This window comes from Ostrea edulis, chromosome 7 (genome assembly GCF_947568905.1).
Source record: "Ostrea edulis chromosome 7, xbOstEdul1.1, whole genome shotgun sequence".
Lineage (NCBI taxonomy): Eukaryota > Metazoa > Mollusca > Bivalvia > Ostreida > Ostreidae > Ostrea > Ostrea edulis.
In genome coordinates, this window is record NC_079170.1 from 39,226,580 (window position 1) to 39,238,822 (window position 12,243).

Here is a 12,243-nt window from a genome sequence, read left to right on the forward strand (position 1 = left end):
TACGACTTATTATCTCGTAATAACGACTTAATTATCTCGTTATTACGACTTAATTAAGTCGTAATTACGACTTTATTATCTCGTTATTACGACTTATTATCTCGTTATAACGACTTAGTATCTCGTTATTACGACTTAATTAAGTCGTAATTACGACTTAATTTTTTTTTTCTTTTATCCTGATTTGACCCTTCTAGGCTTTCGTATGAACGTGTATCTGCCATGTAAAGTTTTCACTACGATATTTTATGAGATTGATCACTGTTCGTTATCTTCACCTTTCATCAATTAAATATCATGTTATGGAAGTAGTATTGATGTGAAATGGAAAGGTGAGCATCATCTGATACATATGAAAGAAATATTCTGTAAACCAACTTTTATTCGCGTGCGAGGAATTCCGCGAGATCGCCAAAATTGGGTCGCTGTGAACTAGGTCATCATCAATAAATCGCGAAATAAAGTAGTCGCGAATAAACGTTGGTTTACAATATGTAATACCGGTCGCGGCAGCCTAGTGGTCAGAGCGTTCGATTCACAACCAGGAGACTCGGTTCGATTCTCAGACATGGCGCCGTGTCACGAGACTTATGAGACAGGTAAGTACACTGTAAGTGTTCCGGTCAAATTAAGCGCCCGACATTTAGAAGTGAGAATCACGGTTTTTTCAGTTACACTGCAAGACCTTAAAAACGGAGGTCACGACAGGCGTTGACACGTTAAAGAACCCTCACGGTTACGACCGTAAGCGCTATGTATTGGTGAAAATCCGTGGCAATTCAACATGAGGCTGGTGACGTCTCTAAATGAGGGAATAATTCTTGAAATGGGACGTACAAAAACAGACAAAGCCTAAGGTAGGAATGGGAGCCAAAAATAGCATTTAAGAAACTCTCAATAAAAATATGACTGTTTATCAGGTGCACCGTTGGAATGAAATGCCCGGTAGATATCTGTAACCATGGCGACTGTGTACAAAACCACCAGAGAGCATTCAAGTGTTTCTGTCACCCAGAATACGGGGGAGCGTTCTGCCGGAACAAAGTGGACAGTAACATCGTAAGTACGAGCATGCAATTTACAAAACTATACATGTATCTGTGTACAAGTTTTAAACGCTAACATCTATTGCTACAAACCCACATTGGTTATTTTCCCTTAGTTGATTGGCGGAGGATATCTATTTTTTCTTTTGTTTAGTCTGTATTTACTGTGAAGTCAGTACTATTCAAAGTGATTCAATTTTTGCAGATTTTGTAGTTACCTTAAGATCTCGAATTTACAATCCCAATGTCCAGAAGAAATGATTAGCCCATCCACAAATTGTACTTCCCTATAAATCAGAGAAAATTTGGAGACCACGAAACTTAGATCCACGAAAATAAATCAATTCACAGCATATGGAGACTTAGCAAAATAATATAACGAATTTCTTTAAATGTTTATTGGAAAACTAATTGCAAATCAGATCACCGTATGCTTTAAATGGCAAAGGCATTGAATGAACTTGTGACTTTTAAATCATTTTCAGAATTCCACAAGGATGACCATGTTAAGGTTTCCAGTTGATCATGAGGTGCTTCGAGGCAATCGGGAAATTTTGGATTGTAAATCAAACGACCCCAATGCCCAGTATATATGGTATATATCTTTGTTATCATTTGCGACTTTCTTTCTATTCAAAACAATAAGCACTAGTTTTATTCACTTGATTGATTGATTGTATCTTGCTTAACGACTCACTCGAGAATTTATCACTCATATGGAGAGGTTTTTTTTGGTTTCTAGAATTGTACGGAATTTCTTCACAGTATTTGTACACCATTCTGATAAGATACAGTAGCTGTAAAATCTGCATATAATTTGCATAGGGTGCTACTTTCGTTGAATCTGTAGTATTGTGAATTTGATTTCTTCACGAACCAGAAAAAAATAAAGAATCAAAGTACTGAAAAAATTCTGTCTGTAATGTTAATGAGCAGGATCAGTAAAAGAACCAGAAAGAATGGGGAAAATTGATAAGGAATAACATATCTTCAGTAACAAAAAACGTGTTATAGAGAACATTCTAATTTTTCTCATACCACGAAATGTTGACCCTACGAAAATATATGAGTCTACAGTGTCATATTACAAAGTAAATATTGTGTTGGATAATTTTTGCAGGCTGCACGAGGGTCTTCTTCTGCAGTCCGATAGTGACCTCATCACCGTATTACCTGGGGGAGTTCTGGACATTCAGAATTTCAATGAAGCGCTAGAAGGGACATACAAGTGTATCGCCAGCACAACGACTGATTTTGTGGAAGCAGAATTTCGTCTGACCCTCAAAGAGACATGTTACCTGGGTAACTATCAAATATAAGTATAAAGTGGTCTATACAAGTTTATATTACATGGAAGGAGTTTATACCACGTGCATTCTTTACTAACGAGACACATACATTGTTCTCACCCGATGTCGTTCAAAATGTCATAATTTGATCCACTAATTTTGCAAAAATTGGAATTGAAGAAAGTATCTTGCCCAACTTTGCAATAATTCAGCTAATTCTTTTTTTATATTTACAATTCCAATTTTGTTTGCCTTTGATATCTTTACAAGTTGTAATGATAGCCATTTCCTCATGAATGCGCTGCAACTGTGTCTTGCGTATGAATCTTGATAAATATAGTACGTCTATCTTAAGGGCTGATTAATCCGACAGAAATGAAAGTAAATGTAAATATAAAGTTTTAATTTCTTTTTTTTTAAAAATGCATGAAGGTATGAACAACCACGCTTCACAGCAGCATAATAATATCCCATGAAGCACGTTAAATGTATTTCTTAAATGAACATATCACAGATCTGCATGTTACAATAAACAATATCATATCAGTTCTACAAGACTGTTCTATAGATTAATTACTTTTTGTGTTAGGCAATTTCAAATATGCATCAAAATAAATGATAAAGTTAAAAAAATATATTCATCATGTTTTTTAAATGCAAATAGGAACAATATTTTGTCTATGAATGCAAATAGAAACAATGTTATGTCTATGAATACAAATAGGAACAATGTTATATCTATAAATACAAATAGGAACAATATTATGTCTATAAATACAAATAGGAACAATGTTATGTCTATAAACAGAAATAGGAACTGTATGATGTCTATAAATATAAATAAGAACAATGTTATGTCTATAAATATAAATAGGAACAATGTTATGTCTATAAATATAAATAGGAACAATGTTATGTCTATAAATACAAATAGGATCAATGTTATGTCTATAAATACAAATAGGAACAATGTTATTTGTATAAATATAAATAGGAGCAATTTTCATGTTTGTAAAGACAAAAACGTTTTCATGTTTATGAATTGAATTAGATAGGAATAGTTTCATTCTATGAATACAAAAAGAAACATTTTATGTTCATAAATACAAGGAGGAATAGTTTCATTCTATAGATAGAAATAGGAACATTGTGTTGATTATGAATAGAAATAGGAATACTTTGATGTTGATTTATTGCAGGTTTATTATTTGCATTGCAATGTTTTTTTTAAATCTAAAACATGATTGATCACATCAATATAAATCACAAGATATCAAAGTACATCTCGAAATTTTGATCACACAAAGATACTTTAAACCTTCATATCTAAAGACATAAATAATACGTCAAATTTTTGAAAACGAGTTACAAGATATTTAAATATAATTGTCAGGTTTGTGCATATATGTATTACAAGATGATTGGATAATTTACCCGCCATGATACCGGACGCGGTGGTCTAGTGGTTGGGGTGTCGGAACAGAGAGTCCCGGGTTCGATTCTAGATCATGGCGACGCGTCAACCTTGAAACAGGTAGTGTCAAGCACCTGAGTTTACAAGTGAAGAACACTGGTCTTTCTGAATATAAGCTTCAAAGCGGTATAATAATTCGATAAAGAACCCTCACTGCTAGTACTGCCTTATCAAAGCGCCATGTTTAGATCTTTTGTGGCACTTCACCTAAAAGTTGTGACGTCTCTATATAAATGACAAATTCTCGATTGGAAACACCCCAAAAAAAAATAAAAAAAAAATTAAACAACAACATGCTGTGGTACGACAAATTTAGATTCGGTACATTTGAATTCTATTTCAGTTGTGGAGGTTGCTCCAGCAGACACGATGGTGAAAACCGGAAGTACGACATTACTCTCTTGTTTTGTCCCTGCTGCCAAACAGATCACATGGTTTAAAGACGATGTACAACTTACTGACCCTCATCATTCGGTAACTTTTCTTCTCGCCTCACTGCTACTTGCTACATCCTCCCAGACAATGGGTCTTTATCACGTGATCACCTCATTCACAAAAAGCTAGAAATTAACTCGCAAGTTTTCTGGAACCTGATTTATAAGAATGACAAAAGAAAAACACCAACATAACACTTTGCTTTAGTTTATAAACTGAATATTACTGAAAAAAATTGAAAAGGTACCTTTACACTGGTAGGTAAATAATTCTCTCTCTCTCTCTCTCTCTCTCTCTCTCTCTCTCTCTCTCTCTCTCTCTGTAGTGCTATACAATATAGACCTCTTCGCGCTAATTATTCGAACCAATGAGAAGCAATAATATACGTTGCAGAACTTGATTGTTTATTAATATCGCCGTAAATAAAAAGTTTAAATTATATAGAGTTTTGCCAGTCAATGTTTAGTAGAGTAGAGTAAATTATATAGAGTGTTGTCAGTGAATGTTTATTAGAGTAGTTTTAATTATATAGAGTGTTGCCAGTCAATGTTTAGTAGAGTAGAGTAAATTATATAGAGTGTTGCCAGTGAATGTTTAGTAAAGTAGTTTTAATTATATAGAGTGTTGCCAATGAATGTTTATTAGAGTAGAGTAAATTATATAGAGTGTTGCCAGTGAATGTTTAGTAAAGTAGTTTTAATTTTATAGAGTGTTGCCAGTGAATGTTTAGTAGAGTAGTTTTAATTATATAGAGTGTTGCCAGTGAATGTTTATTAGAGTAGAGTAAATTATATAGAGTGTTGCCAGTGAATGTTTAGTAAAGTAGTTTTAATTATATACAGTGTTTCCAGTGAATGTTTATTAGAGTAGAGTAAATTATATAGAGTGTTGCCAGTGAATGTTTAGTAGTAGTTTTAATTTTATAGAGTGTTGCCAGTGAATGTTTAGTAGAGTAGTTTTAATTTTATAGAGTGTTGCCAGTTAATGTTTAGTAGAATAGTTTTAATTTTATAGAGCGTTGCCAGTCAATGTTTAGTAAAGCAGTTTTAATTATATAGAGTGTTGCCAGTGAATGTTTAGTAAAGTAGTTTTAATTATATAGAGTGTTGCCAGTGAATGTTTAGTAAAGTAGTTTTAGTTATATAGAGTGTTGCCAGTGAATGTTTAGTAGAGTAGTTTTAATTATATAGAGTGTTCCCGGTGAATGTTTAGTAAAGTAGTTTTAATTATATAGAGTGTTGCCAGTCAATGTTTAGTAGAGTAGTTCTAATTTATAGAGTGTTGGCAGTCAATGTTTAGTAAAGTAGTTTTAATTTTATAGAGTGTTGGCAGTCAATGTTTAGTAGAGTAGTTTTAGTTATATAGAGTGTTGCCAGTCAATGTTTAGTAGTTTTAATCTTATAGTTCTCATTGTATAATCTCAATCATATCGAGACATTACCAATCGATGTGGGTCAGTGGTAGAGTGTTCGCTTTGTAACAGGGAGGTCGTGAGTTCAAGCCCTGCATGTGTCATGACCGCGTCGAATCTAAGACGTAAACATAGGTAGTGATGGCTCCTGCGCCAAACGCTCAACATCACGGGTCTTTCGGATATAACCTCCAAAACGAAGGTTCCGTGTTGCGACAGACGTTGGCACGTCAAAGAACCCTCACCGCTACGGCCTTGAGCGCTAAAAAATAGGTCTAGATTTGTCGTACTCCACCTACAACTGGTGACTTCTCGATATGAGTGGAAAATTCTCGAAGGGACATAAAACAAACAAACAAAGCAGCTGCGGGTGATGAGTAAAGATTGTTGAGCTACATGTATGTATGGTGCTCAAGGCCATTACACTGTAGGTGTTTTAACGTGCCAACACGACACGGGACCTCCGTAAAAGGTATCTGTCGAGAGACCCACAACAACTCTCACTTCTAAATGGTTAGGGTGTGGAGAAGCAGCAATCACTGTCTATATTTGACGTCTATGGTTTGACCTGGTCTAGGCTCGGACGGGGCTTGAACCTACGACCTTCCGGTCACGTGAACGCTCTAACCAATGTGCCACCGCGACCAGTCCTGGCCAAAACCTGTAAAACTTTACCGTACTCATACTGAAACTCAGCCATGTTTGTTTTCAGTACAACTCTGAGCAATCTCCGAAGCATACTCGAAAATCTTGAGCATATAATACTCCATTTGAGTACGAGACTGATTTTATAAAAGTTTTATAACTTTCACTTTTGAGTATGAGTACGATTTAGACCACAAAGTTTCAGTTTGAGTATAAAAACGTGCTCAACAAAGTTTGATAGCCTCCAGGTCAGGTTCCTCAATGGGGATTAAATTCGCATTTGAAATCCTCATTCTTTAATATGCACGACATATGTATATTGACGAAGTTTGTTTTTTGTTTTTTGGAAAGGTGCTAGCAGGAGGTTTTTACCTCAGAATTGATTCGGTACAGCCACACGATGCAGGGAACTATTCATGTTTGGCGGAAGGAGAAAACGGTTGCACGGCGCAGCGATACGCAAGGTTATTGGTTGACATTGAAACCAATGAAGAAGGTATCCCAAATTTTAGAGTAACTGTAGATGTAGGATTACTTACTCACGTGACAGGCAGTAGAGGAAAAAATTGACACGATTCGCATCTGTTCTATTTATATTAGTATATATGTGTGAATTATTGATTCTGGTTTGTTTACTCTTAAGAGTTGAGTAGCATTGACATCAACAACACCAATAAAACAATATGTACATATACATTTACGATAACATAAATATCACGAGTAGCAATACTATCAGCTATGATATCGATAACATGTGCATCCCCGAACACAGATAATGAGAGCGGGAACTCTATGATAAATGCATGTAACAACGCCATTTTGACTCGAGGGTACATGCTTTAGACAGACCTTCCTTTAAAAAGATAGGCATGTTGTATCAAATATCCAACCATTAAATATCTCCAAACAAAATCAACGTAAGAGGATAAGGCACAAAATGTGCAGAATATTTCATAAAGTCCCAATCATTCTTATCCCGAAAAGTTTATAATTTCATTCTGTCTATAATGATTCTATAATTTCTTCAATATTACTAGTATTTTGATATATGCTATGTTCACAATCAAATCATATCTATTGTCAACTTATCATATTTATATAACAATATTCCATTACCACCTCCATATGGTGTTAATATTTTTCAACTGATTCGATACGTAAAAGCTTGTTCTCCATATGATCGGGGTTTTTTTTAAATCAGGAAGGCTACTGGCAAACAAGCTGATGTTATAAGGTTTTCAACAGTCTCATTTATAGTGAGCATTTCGCAAATTATATGGTCGTTATAACGATCTGGTTTGCCAATACAGCATGTCATTAGGTAAAATGCTGTCTGACGTGTTTTATACTGTTAGACCGTTTTTTGACACACTGATTTTGACTACGGATTACTCCGTTTATCTGATCAAGATATAGGGCTCAAGGCCGACAGGGAATGGTTACTCATCCTGACCTAGGCACCTGATCCCACCTCTGACGTGGCCAGGAGTCCGTGTTTGTCTAACTCTTTATTTTGTATTCCTTATAGGATTTATGAAATAGATCACTGTTGGTTATCTTCACCTTTCATCAACAAATGTTATTTGAAGCATGTATTCTTTTAATCATAAACATTTTTAAGCCACTGTTTTAATTTATTTTCCACATTGAAATAAAAATTTAAAAAACCCACAGAAACAACCAATAAACCATTTACCAATACAATAGATAGTTCTGTAGATTTATTTTCGTATTTGGTATTCTTAAAAAAAAAACCCACAGAAAAATAATCGTTACACAAATTCAACAGATAGTTCTGTAGATTAAGATACCCTTATAAGATCATTGACCGTGATAAATATGGAGGACCACGTGGTTAGCCTTTGATTGACTTCTCGACACTTAATAAGGATTCTCATACCGTCCTCAGACAATACTAATGGTGTTATCGTGTAGTTCGGATCTGTCGTTATTTTACGTTCTCTTCACACGTCTAAAAGCCACTGTTTTCATTCAATACAGCCACTCATCACTGGAAAATTTGACGTGTTATTACCCAGATGAACGATGTATATTGATCATGATATTGACTCGAGCTGGTCTTATATTGACCGTAGGGTAAAGAATGTTAAGACGAAATTTTATGCCAGAATTTGCTTTCTGAAAGCAATCCCATCACCGTTACGATTTTGTGTTATTCATCCTGGAGAAATTCGATATGGATATACCGGTGAACTCTTTTGAAATTTCAAAGTTTCAGATTTAATTTATTTAGTCAAAAAATGCAGTTGTAAAAGAAAGTAATCTGGAAAAAAATTGAAAACTTCTGCTGGACTCGAACTCGCAATCTACAGATTTGCAGTTGACACGCTTTTTTTTCTCTTTTGCAGTTGACACGCTAGCCTACTGAGCTACTCAGCTAGTCAATTACATTTAAAAGGAACATACAAATATTGCTGCTATTTGTATTTTCATTCCTGTTTTAAAAGGAAGTCTGCCATTAACTGTCTTAAGAAAAAAATATAAAACACAAAATTGAAATATACAGTGCGGTGTGTGTGCCTAATTGAGTCTGTAAGAAATTGAAGATACTATGGCTGTTTTTTGTTACCCTAGAGTGTGGTGTTCCTACAGCGAACTTCATTGTGCCACAGTTGTCCAGCAGAATCAGCGGAGGGCGGGCGGTCACCACTGATAAAACAGCCTGGCATGTCATCTTAAGGGAGAATACAAAGGTACACGCAAAAGTGACGAGCCGAGTACTCATCAGGGAGTTATCTGCCCCTACATAAAATGTATCGTAAACAAAGATGTCATCCACTTTTCTTTTTTTTTTACGTTGATCAACACTTCAGTGAACAGAAAATAATTTAGAAGCTGATGAAGACTTAATTATGAAGCGTCAGTCCGTGTCGACGTGATATTACATCAGTAACTTACACATTTTGACCCCCCCCCCCCCCCTTTAAGGTGGCTCTCTACACCGTGAAAGAGTTTATTAAATCAGCACGAAATGACTTAATTATAAAAAAATATTATATGAAATTGTGTCAAAAAGGCAGCAAATCGATTGATACTAATAAATTCACAAGACATTCACATCGACATCTCGTGGCATAGTGTCATAAATAGTATTAGTTTTGGTGTATTGAGCTACCTTAATTAATCGTATGCTGTTGTAGAGGGTAAGAAACTCTAAAAAGAATGTGTATTATGGAAAGTGAAAGCATTGATAATTTGTGCATGTGATAGTTATAAAACATTGTGTCGAATATTCTACTAAGAAATGTGTCAATATTTGGTATACTTTAACCGATTTAAGAATATAATTTTCGGTCGATATAGTAGTGTCGACAATTGACACTTGCAGGTGTCTGAAAGGTTGACTTCTACCACGAACTGCAGAGGGCTACGGTTACCTGATCTAGATATAGGGCTCACGGCGGGTGTGACTGATCAATATGGAATGCTTACTCCTTCTAGGCACCTGATCCCACCTGGTGTGTCCAGGGGTCCGTGCTTGCCCAACTATCAATTTTGTATTGCTTATAGGAGTTATGAGATTGCTCATTGTTCCTTATCTTCACCTTTCATATAGGCTAAGCCAATCCCATCAATTTCTTGAATGAATATTGTTTAAATCAAATCACGAACTGGAGTAACACTATTAGAATATTAAAAGCATCGAACTCGATCTAGAGATGATCGATCAGGGATCATTTGGTAAGCTCTACATGTTGTTATAAACGGTTTCGATGTTTTAAATCATTGAGTCGTATAATATAATTAACAAAAGTTCGCGTCTCTTTCACTTTTGATCTGGTATTGCAGCCTAGCTGCATACAAAGATGGCGACCAAGTTTCGTTTTGTAGATTCATCAAATATCCAACCATAAATGAAATAAAACAATGCATATATATCCGAATATTTTACTTCTGAACTGTGTTAGAAAATATCAATAATTGTACTCCTCGCGGTATTGTGCAATAAACTTACATATGTACATTGTTGTAGGACAAATTATGATAGTATATAGTACAGGGATTAACGAAATCACGTTATTTATATTTACAGGCCAAAACATTCTGCGGAGGGACTCTCATCTCCAATACGTGGATAGTAACCGCAGCACACTGTTTCGCTCATTACGCACGTGAATTCAAGCGCCCTTTGCAAACAACTTACATAGATCTCATATTAGGAACCAACCAATGTAATGGAGACGGGGGGATAAAGAGGCGGATCAAACAGTATATAACACATCCAGAATTTTCCAAGAGGGCGATATATGACAACGACATCGCTCTCATTGAAATGAATGAACCTGTTAATTTCACAGATAACATACAAGCACTTTGTCTCAAACCTAAAAATATCATTAATGATTTATTTCTGACTCGTCGTGTTGGACGAAGGGTAGGTCGAGTGATTGGATGTGGTCAAATGTATGAAAACGTTGAAGAAACACCAGATCAGATACATGATGTATATGTTCCAACCATTAACCGCGAAATGTGCGAAGACGCGAATATTGGGACCGGTAACTTCACGGACTCGATGTTTTGTGCAGGGTACGAACGCGCGCTATTTGGTGATGCCTGTTACGGCGATAGTGGAGGGTCGTTAAGCATGCAGTTGTCCGACAGTCACCCTTGGGTCTTTGTGGGCGTCGTTTCGTGGGGCGTGGGGTGTGACCGACCGGGACATTATGGATATTATACAAATGTTGGAAAATTTTATGACTGGATCCAACAGATGGTTGTTTAAGTCAATGGCTACCAGTAGATTTTACTATTTAACCGTAATCCTGTGTTTGTTTAAGTCAATGGCTACCAGTAGATTTTACTATTTAACTGTAATCCTGTGTTTGTTTAAGTCAATGGCTACCAGTAGATTTTACTATTTAACTGTAATCCTGTGGTTGTTTAAGTCAATGGCTACCAGTAGATTTTACTATTTAACTGTAATCCTGTGTTTGGGTATTGTGAATGTTATATAGTAGCTGATGTGCTGTGACGTAAGCATTGTCAGGAGGTGAAATTCATATTATGAATGAATAATGCGCAATAGCATTGGATACAGACTGTAACTATTATCATTCATGTTCAATAAATCATGCTATACTGTAGTTAATATAGATCTATGTTTGCTTTTTTTTTTTTTTTTTTTTGTTAATGCCGTGCCATTTCAACAATTACCGAATTTTTGTTTAAGGATATTAATTATAAATGTTTCTGGTATTTCTTAATTGTTTTATAACCATGAATAAATATATCAATAACATCTAAAATGGTCTAATTTAAAAGATGTTCGACTGATGAAATGTCCGGACTGTAGACTGGCCAAGACAACGTTTCAATATTGTTTTGACAACAGACTGATGGCAGACCTGATCACCAAAGATTATGTGGGTATTGTCTATGAGGAATGAATTCCAGCATCTTTTTTATTTCAACTTCAGAGTACTTGTGCGTGGAAGCAGTAATAAAGTGATTTTTTGGATGGCTGATCACTAGATATGAATATTTCATTTTTTAATTTTTGTTGAAGAAGCAACTGTCTATGATGTAAAAACAAATTTCTAGTCTTTAATTTATCGTGAGCAATTAACACAGGTAAAAATTGCAACGTATGTTTAAAATATGATTGGATATTCATATGTTAAACATATGATTTTATCATCATATGTAAACATGTTTTGAACATATGTTTAACGTATGTTTGAAACATATGTTGAACATACTGCAAACTTCAAACAAGATTAACACAAGGTGAAAAATTAATATGTTTAACACATGTTAAACATATATTAATCATATGTTAAACATATGTTTGTTATATGTTAAACATGTGTTTAATATAAACATGTTACAATTTTGCCTGTAGATAATATGAAAATCACGAGAAAAACATGTGAATATCTTATGAACAAAATATATGTTTATCATAAGGTAATACAAACC

The 12,243-nt window shown here is 35.0% G+C and overlaps 1 protein-coding gene across 1 annotated transcript; it reads left to right on the top strand.

The window, feature by feature from the left end:
- The first annotated feature begins 280 nt into the window (after positions 1-280).
- LOC130048114 (transmembrane protease serine 11D-like) lies at positions 281-11,417 on the top strand. The gene is made up of 7 exons (XM_056144365.1): positions 281-1,059; positions 1,532-1,641; positions 2,167-2,348; positions 4,153-4,283; positions 6,652-6,796; positions 8,896-9,014; positions 10,355-11,417. Exons 1-7 carry the CDS (start codon positions 934-936, stop codon positions 11,045-11,047), a joined length of 1,506 nt encoding a protein of 501 aa, XP_056000340.1. The 5' UTR covers positions 281-933; the 3' UTR covers positions 11,048-11,417.
- The last annotated feature ends 826 nt before the right edge of the window (positions 11,418-12,243 follow it).